The following is a 23480-nucleotide window of genomic DNA, read 5'->3' as shown; positions in this document are numbered from 1 at the left end:
TAATTTCAAATGAGATGGCACAGTGATTGAGATAGGAGTGTCTCTTTACTAATACAGAAACACATGCTTTGTTTACACATGCAACAGACTTGTGCATCTTTCAGAATTTCCTGGGGCTGTAATTATTAAACTAAGTCTTAATAACAAGAAACATTGATTAAGTTAATTCTGAAAATCTCATTTAGTCTGTCCTATTATTCCATTTGCCACTCATTTTGTGATATGTGCTTCTAATCTATCTCTGCTCATAGTTCAATGCTTAAGGAGATCCTTATAAACAATTCCACATTCTACTTGTTTATTTAACTGTACATTACTCCACCAAAATACTAAGTCAAAAGTAGACTCCGGAACTGCTTCCCATGAGCTATTTTTATATATAGGCCAGGATCCAAAGAGCTACCTTAGGTGTGCCCAATAATTTGTTTACACCCACTGAGATTGTTGATTTTTTGTTTCCTTTGAAAGCTGATTTGCCATACCAGAAACTGCCCTGTGAATCCTCTTTTTAAAAAATGGAACTTTCCCCTGTGGCTTTGGGAGCTACTATTAAAGGAACATAATTCTGAAATATCATGTAGTTCTTTTGATACTAATAATGTGTATAGACAGAGATATCATCATTCTGGGTGATGTCCTTAAAATATTATTCATTTTTATAGTGTGTTTTTTGTGTACAAAGTTCTTCACCATTCTGATTTTAGGAACGCCAGAAGCCACCTTATGCTGAGTCTATTGGTCTATCTAAGAGCTCAATATTGTCTACACTGACTGGCAGGCACTGGCAGGGGTTTCAGACAGGGGATATTATGAGGCCTTCTTGGAGGTGCCAGGGATTGTACGTGGAACCTTCTGCATGCAAAACAGATGCTCTGCCACTGAACTATCTCTACAACAATCCTGTGAAGAAAGTTAGGTTGACAGAGATGCACTTATATCCAGTCACTGCTCAGTTTCTACCTAGAGTTCCTATGAATGAGTTCTGCTCACAGGATGCTCCTGCTGAAGGAAGGGGGTGAGGTGATTTATCACCAAGTTCTCCTTCCCCTGTAGTGTCATGTGTCTCCTGAAAAACTGTTTTGTAAGGTTGGGAGTTCCTCTAGATCAGTATGAGAGGTGGCACAGAGGGTCCAGTGGGAATTGGCAAAAACTGCCTTCACATCCCTTCCTTCAGAGATAGCCTTCACTAGATCTCAGTCTTTTCTGTGAATAGAAGGAGCCTTTCTGTCTGATGAAGGAGCACTCTGGTTCCAACTAATTATCTTCAAAGCTATGTGTGCAATTACCCTTCCTTATTCCATTCATAGAGTCATAGAATTGAAGAGTTGGAAGGGACCATGAGAGTCATCTAGTTCAATGCCCCGCAATGTAAAGATCTTTTTGCCCAAAGTGGGGCTCGAACCCATGACCCTCAGAATAAGATTCTCATGCTCTCCTGACTCTTTCATTTCACTTCATTTTGCCCCTGTTGCAACTATACTAGCCATCTGATATTCGCATACATACACAAATTCTCTTCTCAAAACCATGAGCTCTGGTTTTTTTTTATTCAATAATTCCAAATATTTACATGGGGGCACACCAGTAACTTTGATAGTGTATGCAGAGATAGTAGCCCTGCCATGCACTGAGTCCCTTCCCTGGAAGAAATTGGCAACGTGAGAAATAGGGACCTTAGTGAATATCCATGGTGAATTGGTGGATTTGACCAGCATTGGCTTAGAATACCAGAAAAGTAAGAAGCCAGGGAAGGGAAATAAGTTGAAGTGTTGGCTACATCAGAGCCTTGTGGTATTTTCAGTGACCATTCATGCAAAAAAATAAGCTAATGCCAGGATAGGGTTATTGGTATAATATAAAATGTTTTTAGCTGCACTAGTTGGTTTCTTAAAGTAAAATGCAACATGGTTTCGGTTACACCACCTCTGGTGGTTTATGCTTTTTCGTTTTTAGGAAAAGAAAGCTGTTTTGAGCGCATAATTCAAAGATTTGGAAGAAAAGTAGTATATGTTGTTATAGGAGATGGTGTGGAAGAAGAACAAGGATCAAAGAAGGTAATAAGTCAAGGTTTGCATTTCTACAGCAATGTTCCTTGGAATTGCAGGTTCTAAGCATCTCATTAATTCATGATCTTTGCTGCTGGAGGTAATCATGTAGAGACTGGGCAGCCATCTGTTGGGGTGGTTGTAGCTCTGGATTTCATGCCTTGAGCCTAGAGCTGGACTAAGGATTATTGCATTAGTTTTCCTGTGTTATACGGAACTGTGGTTTTTAGGTTGATATACCGCCATGTCACCCCAAATTTCATTCATACCAATGGGCATGATGTGACACAACAGCTGATGTTATAGACATTTTGCCACCCTTTTTTTAGCATGTGAGCTTCAGTTCACCCATGAAAACTGGGTAAGAACTGTATTCTGGAATACCGCCCTAAATTTCATCACATGAGCAGTGGTGGTGTGATCCATGAAAATCATGGGGAAATTACTGTACAAAACTCTCATGATTTTCTGGGTTAGCAGGATTGCAATCTGTTTTTTTCCTGGAAGCAATTAACATGGAAATGAGCACTTAGATTCCTCTGGATTTCCAGTAGTGCCTTTTACATTGTGTGAAAGATCAAATAAATCCTGAAGATTAACAGATAAGAACATGTCAGGGAAAGGAGGGGAGTGTTATCTGAACACCATGTGCATTTGGGCCATATAAATTACTTACATTTATTAAGCCTTCTTGCCTAAATGAATTACATATTTTTTTTAATTTGAATCAAATTTTCATTTGCTGATATATATGCATATACACAAAATTAAAAATGATGGCTAAACCTTAAATATAAATAAAACACAAGTCATTAGAGTGACCAGGAATTACATTTTTAAACTAATATCTAAAAGTAAGAGAAATATCTACATTTTGATTCATTTTTATATCCTGTATCAGGGGTGGGGAAGCTTTGGTTTTCCAAATGTTGGTAGACTCTGACTCACACCAGTGCAAGCCAGCACGGCCAATTGTTAGGGATGATGGGAGTTGTAGTTCAGTAGCATCCAGAGGGCCAAAGGCCCCCCACCCTTATTTTTTATGAATAGCGCTGAATTCCATGTGCTGGTGATTAAAAAGTCCTTTGCCAAAAGAATTGTGCACTTATATCAGTGCCTAATCTAAATAAGCAGTTTCTGGAAGTTTCCTTCACAAAACTTTTACATTTGTGAAATGGACAGATAGTACAAAACATCCTCCGGAGGCATTCCTTTCATGTGTTCTTTGTTGCCGGAAGGAATTTCCAGTTTAGGATAGAAGGAAGCATCTAGATTTTCTCCTGGCAAAGCAACAGTGAATTCAATGGGATTATATTAACAAGGAATTTTGTAACTATATGCATTTGTGCCTAAGAAAAACATCTTCCTGTGTCTACAACCATTCAGATTCTTATCTCACCTCAAAAATACTACTTTTCAAGCTCCCCGTGGCTATATTTATATGCCTTTAACTTAAAGGTCTCAATTGTGGCTTTCCCCCAAGCCCAGAATAATAAAGGACGCCCTGTGGTTCTGTTGCTCCCATATCTGCCAGCAGGGAGATTTTCCTCCAATTTTTCCTGTTCTTTTGGGGAGAGAACAAACTGTGCTGGCTCTCTGCCCACCACAGCAAATGCACTTTCTCTGTTTTGTTGACCTAAGCTGGCACAGAGTTGCAGGGAGAGGCGAGCTGGAGCCAGTGCTGCACCCTTTTTAACACATCTATGGCACACCACTGCAGTTATATAACCAAAGAACTTCATGCTTTCTTTCTAACGTAGACTGAGCTTTCAGTCTGAATAGTTAAATAGCCGAAACTAAAATAAAAAAGAGAAATTGACTTTTGAAGTGAGCTGCTTTTCCATACTATGCAAACTAATTTCACACAGTCCCAGTTGTTCCTTGGTTCAAGTGGTCAAACCAGTTTCCCATCCCAACCACCAGCTGTCAGTCAAGTAAACGAAGCAGCTATCTCCCAAAAGCCAGGTCCTCCTCCACTCGCTATGTCTAGTTCCTTCGCTGGCTATGTCTCATCCATTGCCTAATGCCAGCTCAGATTTGATGCTGAAAACACTCAGTGCACCTTTAGATATTCCTTCGTGAGGGAGTAAGTGAACTGGAAAAGTGGTGATGGTATGACACACAGTTATTCTCAAGCATTCAAAATTGTCAGTATATAAGACTGACAAATGGCATTGTACATTTTTTTAAAAATAATTATTTAGAGAGTTTAATGTGTAACACCAGAAAACACATTTTCCCTGTGTGAGTTGCTGCCTGGCCAACCAATCAAATACTCAGATTTGTTTCTGATGACAGTGGCTTGTCTGTGCAGTTTATTATGATGGTGTCAGAAAACAGTTAACCATCTAAAAACTTACAGATATTACAGACAACAGGGGAACAACTTGCACTAGGGATAATAGCAGCACTGATGGACTGGAAACTGCTGTGGTTCTACAGAAACAAGCTAAAGGGCAGAAAACTACCAGAAGGAAGCTGCTAGAGGGAATGACTTGTGGTTTCAGTTGTCTCTGTACTAATGCACAGAGCATGGGAAACAAGCAATACAAATTTGAGGTAATACGGGATGGTAAATAATAGGCAGGGACGCAGGTGGTGCTGTGGGTAAAACCTCAGCGCCTAGGACTTGCCGATCGTATGGTCGGTGGTTCGAATCCCCACAGCGGGGTGAGCTCCCGTCTTTCGGTCCCAGCTCCTGCCCACCTAGCAGTTCGAAAGCACCCCTAAGTGCAAGTAGATAAATAGGTACCACTTTATAGCGGGAAGGTAAACAGCGTTTCCGTGTGCTGCGCTGGTGCTGGCTCACCAGAGCAGCTTCGTCACGCTGGCCACGTGACCCGGAAGTGTCTCCGGACAGCGCTGGCCCCCGGCCTCTTAAGTGAGATGGGCGCACAACTCTAGAGTTGGACACGACTGGTCCGTACGGACAGGGGTACCTTTACCTTTACCTAAATAATAGGCATTACTGATATGTGTTACTGAAACAGGGTGAGATAAGGCTCATGACTGGAATGTAGAAATTGAGAGGTGTAACCTGTTCATAGGAATAGAACAAATGGGAAGGGTGGAGGAGGAGCATTATATGTAAAGGATGTGTACATCTATCGGGGGAATGCTGTGGGCGTAGTGTTTCTTGATTTCAGTAAGGCTTTTGACAAAGTAGTTTTGCAAGGAAGCTGGTAAAATATGGGCTGGACCAGAGAACCTTTAGGTAGATTATAAAATCAGTTGCTTGAGGAACTGATGTTTTTTCATATATTACCATGTATAACAAAAATTATTATACATGTTGTAGTGTGCTGAAAAAACTAGATGTGCATAACAGAGAGCCCAATTTTTTGCAGTCTTAAACCAAACTTGTCAGAAAAAGAGAATGTGCATCCTTTCAAATGCACCATTTTAAAGGTATCCCTTTTGATTGATTAAAAGAAATATGTTTCACTCAGGATGCAACACACTCTTATATTTCACTTGTAGTGAATAAGTCATGGCATTGTCACCTTTCCATAAGCTGTTATTTCCTGCAGACTCATTTTATAAGACAATTAAAATATTCAGACTAAGCAGTAATATAAAATGGGGAAAACGTATCTGGACTAGTTCATAGAACAGCTGATGCAGGTGGAATTATGAGGAGTTCGGGATACGATGCATAGAGTTCACTGTCTTTCTATTTGCCTCCTAGGAGAGAGATTGTTGTGCTAGGAAATCCCTATACATAAATGCTATTAAAATTACATATAGAACCTAGCAGTAGATGTTTACTGGAATATTTCTTCATTTACAAACAGATTCAAATACATTTGGACTCAGGTTCTTTTTATGAGTTTGCAGTAATATAAAATTAGTAATCGCCACAGGGGGGGATATGGGACAACTTGTAGCATGTTTACTTTTCAAATAGCAAAGTGTGCAAAAAGTATTAAGTTTTGTTCTATGTAGAACTGTAAGGAAAAAGGATCACTGTGTAAACTACTAACAATCAGTGAATCAGTAAGTTTATGCCACGTTCTGTGGCTGTTGTTACATTGTTGTCTGTTGGTTAGCTCTGAGTTTTTGCTTAGGACTTGAAACAGATATGTGTTGAGGCAGAGCTGGGGCCACTTTTGTGCTTTGTCCACACTAGAATATGTTGATTTTACATTTGTTCACTGTAGTGAACTCAGCTAATGTTGCTACACAAGGTACCGACATGCACTGGTTTGAAATCAGCACAGACTGTGCTTTCTACAAGAGAGGTTGCATTAACAAAGTGGCAGATAAGAGACAGGGGTAAAGCACCCAAACTCAAATGCACCCCACTGCTGCTTCTCTGCTGATAAATCACCCCTTCTTGATACCACAGTTTTGTTACATGTGTTTCTGTGCCATGTGTAGCTAGACCATAAGGCAGCTTCTAAATCAGCTAGACAAAATTCATAGCTGTGGATTTACATATCCACTATCAGCCATGATAGCTAAATGGATGCTGTCCAAGAATGCTGTGTCTCTCATAACCAGGTAGGTGGGATAGAAGATACTGCAGCAGCTGTTACCTTCATGCCCTGATTGCAAACTTCCCAGAGGCATCTGGCTAGCCGCAGTTGTTGACTAGATGTACCCAGCAAAGCCTTGTTTTGTCCTTAGACTCTTAAACAGGAGCCAGCCTTGGAGTACTGACAAATATGGCTGGAGAATGAAGTGGATTAACTTGGGCAATTTCCCCCCTCTTGCTGCCACTCAGGGCTTATGCTGGGCTGCTTCATCTTTCCCTTTCTGACCACAACCTAGGTTCCTAAGTAGAGTAGCTTGAGCCCAAGCCCTGGGTGAGCCAAAGGACAGCAAAAAGGCGCTGGGAGGAGGAAAACACAGCCCTAACCAGTCCATTCCCTTCTTTGCCAGAAATCTCCATATCTCTCTTAGACAGACTCCGACTTCCTACTATTGATACAAGAGCTGCAGGAATGCCTAGTAGATAAAATCAGGGTACAGCTTTGCCCCATTTGTGCCATATAGATTGCCTCTTTCTCTGGTCTTGCTCACAAGCCAAACCATGCCTTAGCATGAACATGCAATGAGATTAAGCCTGCTTCACCCCTCCCCAATTGCTTTGCTGCTAAACCCTGCTGAGGCATGCCATAACCTTGCTTAGTGTGTCATCCAAACACAGGCTTGTGATTTAGCTCTAACTACATGCTGTAATAAAGAGTCATTCTTGGTTTACAGATTGTGGCTAGTCTGGAGAAAGCTAACCCATAAACTTAGGTGTGGATGACACACTAAGCCAAGCCAGGGTTTTGCTTGGTGCAACACAGCAGCAGAATGACCATGGAGAAGCAAAGTTGCCACAGCTTTCTCTCCAGGAGCACACGCGTTTGCACTTAAGTCATGGTTTGCCGCAATGTGGCATGCAAACCAGGCTCTCACATTATAGCAGCTTAAGATTTTAAAAAAAGGATTCAGCTATTTGTTGCATACTCTAAAATGAACTGTGCACATCTAAAATAATAGAATCCAAAACATACTTCACTTCCTTTACATTTTAAATGTCAAATATTTTCCCATGGAATAGCTTGAATGTTTTCTCTCTGAAAGGTTATGGCTATCTTTTCTTATTATTTGTATAAAATATTTCACTGACTTCAAAAGTTCCTGCTTTTATAGCTTTAGGGTAGTATGGTTTTACAATCACATTTTCACCCCTTGTGAATGATATTTGTGTATTTCCCTTCCTCTACCCCAGTTGTTCATATCTTTGGTTTATTCAGGTGTCTTGCAAACACACTTGTAAGTCCAGATTCAAATTTTCCTTTTATTTAGCTAGTAGAACGAAACGTAAACATTCATCTTTAAGATATTTCATTTGGGAAATTTGTTACAATGTCAACATGAACAATGCTAGTATAATACGAATCGCTGGGAGAAGGTTAGCCAGGAAATGATTTGGGCAGCACAGTGATACATTTTGATTCTTTGCTTTAATAACCTGTTTAATTCACCTGCCAGAAAGTTTTAAACAAGCATGTTTTGGCAGCAAACAATACACTATTAAATGTGTTGTCACCAAATGCTGCATCATTTTGGGATATGTGTCTTGTGGACAAAGAAAATATTTTCTCTATCTCCGTAGGTTTCCAGTTTAAGAAACTAGCTTTCTTTCTTTCCTTCTAAGAAAAAGCAGTTCAGATTTGCTTCTTTAATGAGGCTGTTCTGCTATGTATTTTAGTACAGATTTTAAAGGATTGCTGTGCTAAAGAAATATTAATTATGAAACAGTGGGGTCTTTCCAGTCCACCTTTCTACTGCATACCTATCTTAACCTCTGAAAATCTGTTCTTGGTGGTTAGGAGAACCCTCTGAAATGGAATTCCAGCATGATGCAAAGGAGTGCAATTTGAAACGAAAACTGGCATTGTGCCACTAACGCACCACACCCTTGAGTCACAGTACTTCATGCTTTTGCAGTGCTGTTTGGATTCCTGCTATTACTTTTTTATGTTGGGCCACCAGAAGTTGCTGGGGTCCAAATCCCAACATCTCCAGCCAGCAAAGCCAATGGTCAGTGATGATGGGAGTTGGAGTCTGAAAACATTTGGACGACACTATGTTGGCTATTAATATGTTGTGTTTTGTGAAGCTCCCCTTCTGTAGGTCTTTAAACACCATATCATATGTAGGTGTACCAAAACAAACTAGGTTGTATGTCTCTGCTGACAAAAACCTCTTTAATCCAGTGTAGAATTTCTGAGTGGAACAGGGAGGGAAGGAAGGTGACTTTTGCATATTGATTCCCCCCTCCCATGTAGCCCCATCATGGTCACCATCGGTTCCCTTGGAGGATGTTATGAACAATTTGGCAGGTGATGCACATGACTGCAGTGAGAGGGTGAATCAGCGAAAATAGCTTCCTCCTCATTCTACTGAATTAAAGAATCTTCCATTCGTGGAGGGACACCATTGGATACAACCCAGTAAACTTAGTTTCCTTTGCCAAGTAACCATCAACAGCCCTGATTTAATCTACCCAATGTTTGTTGCATTCTTTCAGAGAAAAAACTATGATGTCTGACCACAAAGCCACTGCCAGCTATCAAATTAGTCTCAGAGAACATTAGTATGGAGCAGGAATACATAATGCAGCTTAGTGTGTCTTTGAAACTGAGGAATATTTTATCACACTTCTTCCCAATATGACCTCATAAGTACATTTCTCACCACACTGTTAAGTCATCCCATTCTTTCCTTGGATATTGGCAGAAAGAGGCTACCTGTGTGGAGGTGCTGATGCTGCAGACTTTGGACCTATGACTTGTCTTGTACTACAGCTTTTACCTTCTGGCCACAGGGGGCACCTGGCTCCAGCTGTAGACTTCTAGCTCAACACCTAGAATTCTTAATAGAGAATTTGGATCTGCATTTGTAGTAAACACTGTGTAGCAAAAAAGAAAGGGCAGCTAAGCACTGTGTTTTTTTGCATTCGCTTTATATGGTCTGTTTCAATATGTCCTGCCTCTGTAAACATCCTAATGTTTTGCTTCTGAATCTTATGAAGTATTTTTAATGTTGAATCGATACATTTTTGCAGCCATTCTCGCATTTTCATCTGCCTGCTTTCCAATGCGAAATGGGCCAAGCACACCTGTACTCGCGAAATAGCATATAGCTTTGCATCCTTACATTGTGTTTTTATTTTTCACAGCATGCCATGCCATTCTGGAGGATCACAAGTCACTCTGATCTTATGGCCCTTCATCATGCCTTGGAACTGGAGTACTTATAGTAGCACTTTGTAACCCCAGAACTTCCCTTGCGCCCGTGGACAGTGTGCCTGCAACTTGTGTCATTGCTGGGCTACAGAAATTTGTGATTTCATCATGTTGATGTACAGCTGCAACTGGTCTCAACCTTTGCCCTAGCATTAAATGGAGGAGCATGTCTCTCATCTTCAGAAACAGCTGTTGATTCTAGTACTGTGAATCTAATGAAAACAAGCCATGATGAGAATGTTTAACAGTGTGTCCTTATCACATTCACCACATTGAAACGTTCGTACCTGTGAAGAGACTGGGAAGTGCTTTGTGGTTTCTAGAATCTTCATTGTGGCGCACATACACCTTCTTAAATACAACAAACTTGATTGCACAACAAAGACTGAGCTTTTTCTTTTCTTTTTAAGAACCCCATGCATACATTTCTTGCAAAGGTTTACTTTCCCCCATCCCTCTCTTTCTCTCTCCCTCTTTTAGTTTCTCAGACCCAGGGTACTCTGTAAATCTTTACTTATTTATGAACAGACTCTGTTTTGGCACCATCACCTAAATGTGGAAATGTATGATAAATGAAAGGCTGTAATGAGTATTTGCCTTCTGATAACAAATTGATTTTGAATTTTAGCACATTGCAAAGTAGTTTAAAGTATGTCTAATTTAAGCAAATAGGTACATCACTGAGACAATCGTGTACAGGAAGAATGTTTTGGTGTAAATTTGTAATGAATGGATGACGTTTTACATATTGTTTAGGCAAATACTATTGAAAGGTAGTAATGGCTTTTTGGTGAAATATGAGGCAGTGTATGCACAAACTATTGTGCTGTGCCTTATGAAAGTATTGTGTATAAATATGTAGATAATTGATTTTTTTTTAGATCAATTTGTCAAGACCAAAAGCATGGATGTCAAGTGTCAATAAGGAATCACTTTTTATTCTTTCTGTTCTTTCTTCTGGTATTTTCATTGGCAAATCTATAATATCTAAACATACCTCCCATACTTGCACCATGCCCACCATGGGCTTCTTGTTTACATTTTGTACTTGCCTATAAGTGCAAAATATATGGGCCTCACATCAGGTTAGAATGGTTTATGTGTTTAAATTGTCAGTTTTCTTGACAAAATACCTATGTTTGATGAAGGCTTGATCTGGCTCTGTTTCAGTGTGTTTTGCCAAAAGAAGCAGCAATTTAAATACACATGTGTACTTTCAACTGATGTCATTTTTTGCTCAGATTATACCTGAGTACAAATGCTATTGTCTTGAAGTGATCTCTTTCGTTTAATTGGCTTTACTGCTAAACACTGAATGCGGGAGAAGTAAATATTTTATCTGTTGATTCCCCCCCCCCAAAAAAAAGGTAGAGGACTGGGGTTTTTAAACGTATGTCATATCTTGACTTATAGAAAAATCGGAACAAAGTGTTCATGCACTGAAAAACTAAAACTGAATGCAACCACTTTATTTTCAAGTGCAAAGAGAGAGGTCTTTCTGAGATCTAGTGAGTACATACTAAATTAACTATGGCTCATCAGAAACTTATTGCCGTCTCGGTCCCTTTCTTCTCAAAAAAGTAATAATTTTTTTGCTTGAATATTTAAAATGCTTTAAACCTCACACAGATCTGTTGAAAAACGGGCAGAATGAAATGACAGTTCTTGTTTCACAATGAGCAGCTGTCAAGCAAACTGATGTAACACTGTGATAACCTAGTAAAATATCAGGTGGATGGGGCAAAGCATGGCTGTGAGTGTTGGTTTGCATTAGCTGTTGAAACATTTCATGCCCCCAGCCTCCCCTACCTTTATTGTGAGAGTACCCCCCCCCTCAAAAAAAAATGTGGCTTACAGTAAGTATTGAAATTATTATGCAGCTCAAAAATAAACAAACACTGATTTTGTAAAACCTTCAAACTTTGAGTGTGAGAATTTTGGCACACAATTCTTTTACCTTTAGCCCCACAGTATGAAATTAGAAACTGGCAAATGTCTGGTGCATCCTTAATTTTAACCAGGAACCAGATTTTTCTATTGGTCCATTGCCGGCAATGGGCATAGTAAAAATAGTCATTGCCAATTTTGTTAAGACTGTTTGTAACTAGCTTCTATTACATTTGAACTGTTCCCATCTTCTGTAACATATGAAGATCATGAACAATCTAGTCAGTTTCTTTAAATATTATCAATGTGATTCTCTTAACCATGGTTAACAACCTCTTCCCTCCCCAGAGAGAATTCCTCCCTCCTGCTGGTAACTGGGGTAAAGGAATACATTAGCATCAATGTCATTATGGTTAGGGGTAACCAGTTTCCTCAGTTGGGTTTACTGGGCTGCAATCCTACACTCTTACCAGAGAGTAAGCCCAATTGAACCCAGTGGGATTTATTTCTGAGTACATGCACAGGATTCTATTAAGGTGGAAATGTGAGATTTGCAGATCAGAGGGTTGGGAGAACGGAGTGCCTGATCCTGCAACCTGCCCCTAATCTTGTAAATGTGGTTAAGGGAAGGCCTTTGATACAGCTGCATGTGGTTTATATGGCTCCCCCCCTTCCCCCCCTAAACCTTGGTACTTTTTTTTCATTGGTGTCTTTGTTAGACTTCAGCAGCAGTTATTTTAGTCCTTTCTTAAAGTTCTTGTTGTTTTTTGCAACATAAACCAGCTTTTAAGCCAGCTACAAGCAAACATAGTAACTGTGAGGTAAACACCCTATTTTTGTGGAAGATGCATACTGCTGCTACACTTTATAATTATGCTATGGATTGTTTCAAATTGTTTGATTTTAAATATGCCCGCCCCCAGCCTTCAATAACTTTATGTACCAAGAACAATCCAATTCAGGGACTACTCACAGTCTGTTAAGTTTAGCACATATACACAAATCTTTTAATGACAGGGGCTGTAATTAGTCCCCCCCCCTTTTTTTTTTTTTTTTTTTTTGCTTTAAGCAAAATAGAGATGAACTTTCCCCCCTTTGTTTCAATTTTTTGTAGTCAACATGCTGACTAAAAAAAAGTTTGTCTGGGCCTTATTGTACAAAAAGTGTGTTATGTCCACAACTGTGTACAGAAATTTTCCTTCCTTCATTTTGTGTTTAAATTAATAAAATTGATTTGTGACATATTAAAGAGTTTTATCTTGGATATATTTGATTTCTCCCATCCCTTAATACATATGTGCTCAGACTACTGCCTACAGTTGCCAGAGATTTGCACCTGGGTGTAGGAAAGAAAATTCAAGTTCAAACATCCACTTATTTTTGAAGTTAAGCTACACACTATCGGCATAACCTACCTCACGGGTTCTTGTAAGGAAAAATATTCTGCTCTTGAGTTCCCTGGCTGAAATTTAGGTTACAATATTAACAAAGAAAAAATACGTTCTCATCATTCAGTCCCCAAAAGAATTGTGTGCTTCAAAATTATTTTATTTCAACTTCCCTTGGAGTTACAAAGGCCAACCCAAGCATTTGCTGTGAGTCTCTTGGCAGAGTTGCACAATATCCATATAGAAAAGGGCCTGTCGAGGGGTAAGCTAGTCTCCTTAGAGTAGGAGATTTGATCAGGGCCTCAGCAAAAGAACTTAAGTGGTGGGCGGCAGGACTCATGAGAGAAGGTGTTCCCTGAGATAATCAGGACCCAAGTCATTTAGGACTTTAAATGAAAAAGACGGCATTTTGAACTGATCCTGAAAACAGTCAGTGCAGATGCTCAAAGCAGGTAGTAACTTTCTGTAGTGATAGCAGAGTATATAACCCAGATTGTGGGGAGGAGGGCTGGTAGTAGTTCATTTCATTTTGAAAGGCCACACACACACATTTTTTTGCTCATTTTAAAAAGCTAGCTTCACTTCTGTTTGTTTAAAAAGAATAAAGATCATTGCTGGATCCGTATTTGGAATATATGAAACAAAATGGCAATGTAAGGACTGACAGGTTGGTTTGAGAGTTTAGCCGATGTTATACGTACCAAGTAATCAGAAACGGAACCCCAGACCACAAATCAGAAAGCAATGCAAATGCCTACAAGACTACATACACCAATTCAAAACAAATGCCCACAAAGTTTCAACCACAACAGGAGATAGCATGACATCAGCCCAAGGCAAGACTTCATCAGTGGAACAGGCAGATCATCCTGCTCTCTGTTGTCCAGAGAGTTCTTCTTTGAAGCTGCACCTTCAGTTGACACAACTGGACCTAATTGTGTCAGGTGTTCACATTCGCTTACCTTCTCACCCCCCCCTTTTTACCACCCTCCTCCCCTTATGCTAGAATTTTCCATTCCCTGTCCTTCCCAATTGACTGATGACCTCACAGGACGCTTGCAGGGTTTTTTTTAGCTGATGCCTATACAGTGAGATATACCCACACAAAACGTATCTGTGCTTACACAAAGTGTCTAGGTGTAAGAAGTTCCCTTAAGATCCAAAGGCATGATCTTTAACCTATTTTTCTAACGCCCCTCACCATTGAGCTTGACTATCCCCTCATTGTTTTCTTGACCCTTCCCTTGTATACACAGTACTACCTCTTTGTTACCTTCCAAATCCTGCCAGCTCTGCATGGCTCTGGTCCCAACTTTTTAGCATCCAGTCCAGGCATGATCTGCATATTCCAACCATCTGTATATTTTTGTTAGCTGCAAGCATTAAGTATAAATGTCACACTGATTCAGAGCAAATACTTTGCTCATGTCAGGGCAGTTTGACCAGGATAGAGATATGTGTGTACAGAACAGGAAATTAAAAGTGATGTGATTTGGCTCAGGTGTCTCAAAATGAGATAAATATTTTATTTTAGCCCATAAAAGATTTTCAGTACACAGCACCATGAAATTCAAAGAAGCAAATGCAGCATTCTCATAAGAAGCATGCATACATCAAATTAATCATTTATTCATACAACCAGGGATTGATCATTTATGAAAGTTTTTGGAAATTGAACAGGAGACAGATATGCTTATATCCTCCATCTCTTCTGGTTTAGGTGTAATAGGTAATGGTTGTGACCAAATAGTAAAGGGTAATAAATTGCCATGCAGGATTCTCATAGTCCAAGGCTACCACATGGACCTGTTCTTGAAGTAGTCCTCCCATATATGCTACAGTGGCTCTATGGGATAGGCCTCCTAACAACAGATGGACTGGGAGCCTTTCTAGTAGGGCTGAATTTCAACCAGTCCAATAAGTCATATGGTTTTTCTCCATAGCAACTCATGGGAGAGGCCTTGTTGCTGAGTGATGTAGAGTACAGGAAAATGGAAGAAAAACCTCCATGAGGTCCAATATAAAATATGTAGGGGACAGGAAAGAGTGTGTGGCTTTGAGATTTTGAGGAGGGGATTTTTTGAGGAGGGGATTTTTTAAATCTGACAACCCAGCCAGATGGGAGGGGCATAAATAATAAAATTATTATTACTATTATTACTAAATTGCTTGAAGTTTTCAGCATGAGGCCTGTGCCCCATTAACCCCAGTGGATCAACCCGCACTGGTACCAACCTCCTGGAATTGCAGACGAATTTCACTGTCATTGAACTGGTCTTCACAACGTATGGGGTTGGGAAGCATCCAGTTTTGGGGAGGATGGTTATGCCATTGCCATGGACAATTCCCTGGTAAGGCTTGGATTGGCTGTGGCTGATCCCTCTCTCCCCCCTGCCAGTGGGATGGGGGGCCTATTAATATGGTCCAGCCCAGGAGGTATTCCTAATTGCTCTTGGTGAGCTTCAAATGATTAGGTTGGCACACCTGTTGATGCCTTAGTCTTGTTGTGGTATGTCAAGATAAGGAGGGATCCTCTACCCCCGGTCTCTGATCTGGTGCAAGTTCTTGGTACACTGAGGAGTTCAAACTATGAAACAGGTTAGAGGCACATGTGGCGCAAACCCAATAGTGAATGCAACTCAACAAAGGTTAGATGAAGGGGGATTAAGAAATAATAATATTAATAATAATAGTTTTTATTTCCATGTTGACCAAAATGCCTTTACAATGAATGCCAAGATGTGCCACCTCCACTCTGGAGCACTTATGGTCCCCAATAGCTGTTTTCCTTTCACTTAGTATTGCACCATGGTGCTATGCTACAGTTGGCAATAGCTACAAAGCCATAACCCACCAGAATGCCTATATTACGCAAATCCAATTGAAAACACACATGAACATAAACTGCAAAGTTATTTACTAGAACTACTTCTCAAAAATGAGATACCACTTCTCATAATGTCACAATCAACTTTGTGACATAATATAATAAAAATGTAACTTTTCGGTTGACCACCAAGTCCAGTATGTACAAAATACAAGTCCTATATAGTCAGTGCCGTAGTACATTCTTTTCTAATTTCTTCAACTCTCTTGTATTTTTCTGTCTGAGGTATTCCTTAGAAGAGTGGCATGAAATAATCTTCTAAGTGTCCAATAAAGATGAATCTTCTAAGTGTCCAAAAGAAACTGGCACTGATGGATGCTGGCACAGGCAGCCAAGATTCCTGGATATTCCCCTGTTTCGCCTGAAGGGGCTTCATCAGCTGTGCATAGTTCTAAATCATATAAACATAGACACTTTGTAGTATGATAGCTATATAAATTCCAATGTAACATACAAGGATGTGTGTAACAATGTAACAACAAGAATGTACATGCCAGTACTATATGTAACAGCTACATGAAGCTTATTTGTAGTGAATTCTCAGTCGTGGTGAACCAGTAAGTCTGAGTATTATATGAGGGGACCACTGACTAAGGCAACATATACGGCCTGTTACGTTTACGTGTGTTTTCAATAGCTACAAAGCAGCACCGACTCACAGCACTGGACGGCTAGAGTGCTTTGGGTCAACTCATGGTGCCACATTTGTGTCACTGCTTTGGTAAGTTGGGTCCCATCCTAGCACAGTCATTCACAGTACACTACGAGGCTACACAATGAGCTTTTAAAAAAGAAGTCTTGTTAACACAATGTTAAGGCATTATTTCAAATAAAACTTACATTTCTATAAAGGTATCACTAATCAGTTTGTCATCTGGATTTAAAAACCATGTGCTCAGGAGGATTATCACCAGGAAGCTGGAGGCTTACAAATTCCATGTCCTTGTACTCTTTAGAAAGAATACCACAAGCATGCAATGGAAAGCCACAGTCTAAGAATTAAGGCTGTGTGTCATGTTGAATAGTCTCTTTTTTGCCAGCATGTTTTGAGCATTACTCGTATAGTTAAAGAAAAGCCTGACCAGAGACAATTTTAGAGCTCAAAATCATGCCAGATACACAAGTTTTAAAGCTTAGACTCCTTACTGAGACAGATGAAAGAGTGTTTAAGCAGCTTTGGAAAATATCCAGAGTTAAAGATTTTCCTATACGTTTCAGGTACTTCATTCAACTGCATCTAGAATGGAACAAAATATATTATTGTGTGATTGAAGTATTAAATTCCTATTGTATCAAATACAAGTGCTGTGACATTGGAACATTTGAATTCATTAAGAGCTTAAAGTGAGAGGCTATGTTTGCAGACCCTCCAAGCATTCCTATTTTCCAGGGACATCCCTGATTTAGAGAAGCCGTCTCGGTTTCTGATTTGATTCCGGAATGTCCAGCTTTTCCTTAGCATGTCCCTATTTTCATTAGAGAAATGTTGGAGGGTATGGAGTGATCTGATCCCCAGGCTGTCTTAAGGCAACCCTGTATAGGGAAGTTTTGTTTAATGTTTTATTATGTTTTTATATGTGTTGGAAGCTGCCCAGAGTGGCCAGGGCAACCCAGTGAGATATGCGGGGTATAAATAGTAAAGTTATCATTATGGAATGGAACGTCCCTATTTTCATCGGGGAAATATAGGAGGGTATGTGTTTGAAACACCGAAGGCGAATTTTACAGTGTGAAGCCATTTTACAGTCAAGATTCCTCTTGTTCAGGTAAGCACTTGTGCTGTTGCACAGGAGAAAAGGCAAAATGAAACACAATTCTCCAGTAAAACAGTTTGCAAAACATCTGAAACTGAATAAAGCAACAATTGATTTGATGGTTTAGTCTAATCATGTTGTAGCATCTAATGAAAATATTTGAACTCAGGCTTAAACATGGACCTTTATGTTAAACATGCTCATTATATGACAGCCTGCTTTCTCCGGGACTCCTGTAGATATGATACACAGTTCTTCAGTGAGGCAAAGTGTACAAAGACCCTCAAATGACCCTCAAATATTGAACAACTATCATCCTGGTACATGTGCCTGTAGTGGGTGTTGAACTGATGAGGGGTGTCAGAGAAGCATCACAACCTGACTCTGACCAGAGGAAGTAACTACAGGATAAGTAGCCACACCTGCCAAAAGAGCCTATAAAAACTGTGCTCTTCCACCAAAGGCTCTAGGAGAGCTGTCACTGCTGTGTATAACTGCCTTCATCTTTCTTTCCCTCCGCTGTTGTTTCACCCTACCCTCATGTTCACAGGAACCAGGTTTTAGTAGCATTAACTATCTACTTGATTCCCTTCAAGCAAGAGTAATTTGGAAGAGAGCAGATTGATTTATATGAATTCATCTCTCAGCAGACTTATTGTGTAGCCCAGGGTGACTTTCTGGGTTGCATCCAAACTCATAAAGGAGGCCCATTAAAATTAATGGTCCTATGTTAGTCATATCCCTTAATTTCAATTGGTCTACTCTGACTAATGTTGGAGACAACTCACTGCGATCATTCAGTCACCATCTGTAAAATGGGAATAATGGCACCCTACTTTAGAGGGGTGCTGAGACAGCAAACAATAAAGCTTTTAATTTTTCTGTATATAAATTACTTGGAAAAATTATAGCTTTGTCGGAAAAATTGAAGTCTCTGTGTCAAGCTTGAACACATAGAGTAGCTAAAAAACCTTACTCTCTCGCTGTTGGAAAAACTACCTTCCTCACTTAAAAACATTATGTATTTCTCTCCTGTTTTAGGGACTCCTGTTTCAATAGTAGACCTGTGCATTGTGCCTTTGGAATGATTACCTTGATCTGTGTTATCATTCAAGTCCCCATCTGAAAACATCATTAATTTAAATAGAGATTGAAATAAAATTCCATTCATGCTTAACTCTCCAATGTGGTTTTGAAAAACCTTTCTTCTTTAGCCAGTCTTATGTTACATACTAGATGGTCTTTGCTTTGACCACCTCATAAAAAAGACTCATAAATACTTTTCATGTGTTACCTAAACTAGCGGTACTCCCTAGGGCACAGTGCCCTTTAAAAACATGTATATTTCTTAGGCATTTCTAAGCCAGTAGCAGAGGTAAAGATACGTTTTAACACAGGAAAACCATGCTCTGATACAACAACCAGATCACACTTTGTTTCTACTCTTTGTTGGCAAGAATAAAAGGTGCGTATTAATATACATATGTAAACCACACACCACACACATGTATAATTTGATACTGTCATATAGATTGGTTGATATCTAGATCTATTGTTTATTTACGGAGGGTTGCACTCAAATACCATGTGTCTGTGTGCCACATTACTGACATATACCTTCTTTTAAGGCCCTCCAAGACGCAAAAAGCATCCCTAGCTTTTTGCAATGCAGGTACACTCACTCACCTCAATAAATTATTTCCTTCAGCACTGACCCTTCTTGTTTTTTGCAGCAAGTTGAGAAATCTCATATTGAGAGCATAAATGGAAAGCTCTCTTGTATGACATGGGCAGCAGAAAATGTTGGTGTTAGTTGATGTTTTGCATTTTACATGATGGTATACAGAAAATATGCTATCTGGTTCGGCATTGTTATATAAGCTGGTTTATATATATTTCTGTTATTGAGTTACTGAGGATTGGATCCCAAGGTGCACAGTGGAAGAGACTTGGATCCAGCAGAGCATTTGCCAAATGCAAGGGAGCTTCAATGGCAAGGGGAAGCTGAGATCTGAGAGTGCCCCCTTTTCTGTTCAACTCTGAATCCATCCACACAACAAAGCTCACAGCAATTAAAATATAATACAATTAATGTTCAGTACCTAATGCTGCTTCAGGTGTTCCAATCTGAAAGCATGATGAAATGTAGCTGCTGCCTCATTTTTCCAATCTAAAGTTCGGTTTCCCACGTTTCTTCATCAATTTTGCAGAAATTCACAAATATCTGTCAGTATTTCATTGCAGATTTCTCCCAATACACACATTTGCAAGCAAATTTCCATGATATTGTTGGTAATTTTTCACTATTGTGTGCATTTAAATCCTACTTTCCCCTAATATAATCATTTTGTGCACACATTTTGGTTGGAAACCTGCATTACAAAATTCAGAGAAGTGAAAAATTCAAAGATAGGTGCATTTTGGTTTTGGGTTTTTTTTAAAGTACAAATTAGGCAGGTTCGCAGTAAAATGCTAAACAAACCACAAATTTCCCTCCATCCTAGTTGAAATTAACATTCTAATGAGCAAAATCCTATGGAGGTTTACTCAGAACGAATACCATTAGCTTCAATGGGTCTTTTTTCCTCTTACTGCAATTGTTATCTGTTATAGCCTAATTAAGAAAAAACCTGTCAGAAAAAGAGAGCACTGCTTTCTTTTGAGTGCTATATACATGCATTATGTTATACACATGAACTTGGAAGGGATGAGTGGGATTCTGCAAATGTAGCTAAGGAAGTGAAGAACATGACACCTAAGTAGTGACATAGTAGCATGTTTTGTTGCTTTAAAGATGTCTTCCCCAGCAACCATAAACTCACTCAGCATTTTCTAGGGTCTTCATATCTCAGGTAAAATAAATGTGATCTGTATAACAGTGTTTGGTAACTTTGGTAGGGAAACTGTGTCCTGCCTAAGAGGAAAACAGGATGACCTTTGTTCCAGAGTTTCATAGACTCAGGCCCATTCCAATTTGAGCTTAAGAGTGGACTATGATTCCCATCAGTCCCAGCTAACAATGCTTATGGCCAGGGATGATGGGAATTGTAGTCCGGCAACAACTGGAGGGCCACAGGTTCCCCACCCCTGGTGTAATCTATTAGCTGAAAACGGCATTCTCCACCACACTGACAAACGCATATGTCTTCAAAGTGTATACATACAGGTGTAGGTTGGGGTGGAATTTGCCACTGAAACCCTGTACCAGCAACATCACCCTGTGAGTTCTGTCTACTCAGGCAGGAGCAGTGAAACAACTGGTGATACTCAGATACTCCCTACCAAGCATAGATCTTTCCCCTACTTAGTAAAGGCAGCGGCGCATCTCCAGCCCACTCTAAACAATCATACAAAGAATCTAGCGCTCTATTAATGGCTACTTTTATGAAGCTATTAAAACCCAAGAGAAAGGCTGCATGAACTGATGTATCCCATAAAGAGACAGCTGATGTTTTATTTAATGTGATAATTAAAACTTTTACAAGACGCTCCCCAGGCCTGTACTATAATAGCCGAGTTTCAGCTGAATGCCCGAAGCAACAGGTTTAGTAAGTGTCCAGGAGATGAATTTTTAATATATCCAATAAAAGTTTAAACAGATTTAAACATAGAATCGTTCTTCATAATCTTCTGAGCCCAAAGGGTTCATGGTACAACAGAAGTTTATCCATTTGTATGCCAGTACTACAAAAGGCTTGTCTGCACAGGCTGGAAACCTGTGCCCTGTCCTATTAATTAAATAAATACTTCAGTTTATATAGCTGTACATCTCTTTCACCCACCCACCCCTTGAAATTACTTTGTGCACATTCACTTTTAGGCCTGACGCTCTGACCCTGTCCCAGCTATGTCCCTCTATTATTTAACCCAAATGAGAACATCATTAACTCATGACTTGGTACCTTCTTCAGTACCTGCAAACATCTCCTGCACTTTCCTTGGCTAACAGTTTTCCTTCAAAAGACAAGCTGAAAAGCAGTTTTTAGGCGGGGCTGTATTTCTGCAAGTGTGCAACTATCTTCTTTTGTGCCAGAAGCAACAGAACTCACACAAAGGAGGAGCTATGTGACACAGATCTGTGCCAAAAGTTAAATAACAGTGAGTTGTTTATAAATGAAGCAAACAAAGAACTAGAGAAGGGGAGGGAGATGACATTTCAGGGACTTGGGCTCCATCTTTCCTTGTATATTGGACAGGGAACACAGGATCAGGGCGTATCTTGCACTATTGTAACCCACTGGTGTACAAAACATTATTGACATAAAACCACAGAATCGAATGAACGAAGACAGTACCACACCAGCTGAAATGAATTTAACTTGTTGTGACACCATGTATGGGAAGAAGGTGGCACAGCCTAAGCTGGTAATTTGAGATGAATCTCTTCCATAGTTCTGGCTGTTTTTTTTGTAACTATGACTGGAAGCGATCATACCAGGGTTGGGGAACCTGGGACCTTGTAGATGTTGTCAGCCTACAGTTCCTGTCGCCCCTGAGCGTTGGCTGTCCTGGCTAGGGCTAATAGAGGTGGAGTCCAACACCTTCTGGGTTCCCCATCCATGCAGTGAAGGGACTTGTTCATCTCTACCCTTTTGTGAAGATCTCCAAACCCCATGCGCATAAATAGGCAAACAAAATGGCCCTAGTTATTCTAGTGGTGACAGCTTTAGGATTAGACAGATTTACTGAGGATAGGGCTGTCTCTGAATAGCTGTTGCTAGGAGTCACAAATGGGGTGAGTGAATTATATAACCAGTTTGTGGGTTTCCACAGGCATCTGGTAGGCCACTGCGGGAACAGGAGGTTGTGCTAGATGGGCCTTTGGTCTGATCCAGGAGCTTTGTGTTTCTTGTGAATGGAGGTGGCACATTAATTGCTACTAGCACATAATGCTCTTTTGAAACTTGACCTCAGCCCAATAGTCTGACTCATTATTCCTTTTTAATTTCCAGCATGATTAAGTGGCTTTGTACAGAGGTGGAGGGGGTAATCTTCTGTTGCTTCATTGCCAAAATTTGTTTAAGGATTAAGCAACCTAATAATTTAAATCAGTTTTTTCCCAGCACAGGCTTGGCCTCTTGTCACCACCCACATCTGCATGGAATAGTGGGTCTTGATTGGAGCCAGGATCCACCAGAGCTTACTCCTGTCCACCCACATTCCACGCAAATGCTCAGCTCTGAAACCTGCAAAGCAGAGAGGCTCTCTGAGCATGCGCCAGGGCGTCTTTCCTCCTACATGTGTAACTAAATCCCATCTGGGGTTACAGCAAAGCCTGTCAGGTCAGATTGTATAACTTCCAGACAATCTTAAATTCTTTTGCTCTGGAAATCGGGCACTGCGGAGTGTGTGATTGCTGCTTTCCTCCCTCCACAGTATTAACTAAAATAAAAAGCAGCATGACTGGTGGAAATTGCATTGGTGAAGCTTTTCATGGCGTGTAGATAAAGTTCGCATCCACACCATACATTTAAAGCATGTGGCTTCCCCCAAAGAATACTAAGAACTGAAGTTTACCGCCTCACAGAGCTACAATTTCCAGCACAAACTACAATTCCCTTGATTCTTTGGGGGAAGCACTGAGGATGATCAGCACCACAGTAGGCAAAGACCCTTTCCTCCTCTGCAATGAGAGGAAAGTCCTTATCAGCCCCACCTACAACTGCTAGCTGCATTTTTTAAAGGTGCTCAATAAATGCAAAGCTGTATTTAACATCATGTCTAGTTGGATCCTAGGAGAATGAGCATTTTAAAATTCTGCCTGATGAGAA

General features: G+C 40.1%; 2 protein-coding genes across 11 annotated transcripts in view; both read left to right on the top strand.

Moving 5' to 3' along the window:
• The window catches only part of EYA1 (EYA transcriptional coactivator and phosphatase 1), an 84729-nt gene extending 71998 nt beyond the window's left edge, over positions 1-12731 (top strand). For all 10 annotated transcript variants that reach the window (XM_082233831.1, XM_082233824.1, XM_082233823.1 and 7 more), the window contains 2 exons: positions 1954-2054; positions 9727-12731. In XM_082233831.1, coding sequence (XP_082089957.1) covers positions 1954-2054; positions 9727-9807 — 182 coding nt within the window. In that variant the 3' untranslated portion in view covers positions 9808-12731. The remainder of the gene's footprint in view (positions 1-1953; positions 2055-9726) is intronic.
• The window catches only part of TRPA1 (transient receptor potential cation channel subfamily A member 1), a 387382-nt gene that overhangs the window by 357900 nt on the left and 6002 nt on the right, over positions 1-23480 (top strand). The window lies entirely within an intron of this gene.

This window comes from Podarcis vaucheri (assembly GCF_965113315.1).
Source record: "Podarcis vaucheri genome assembly, chromosome: 8".
NCBI classification, from domain to species: Eukaryota; Metazoa; Chordata; class Lepidosauria; order Squamata; family Lacertidae; genus Podarcis; species Podarcis vaucheri.
Note: the sequence above shows the minus strand (reverse complement) of the source record. Positions and strands in the feature narration are given on the sequence as shown.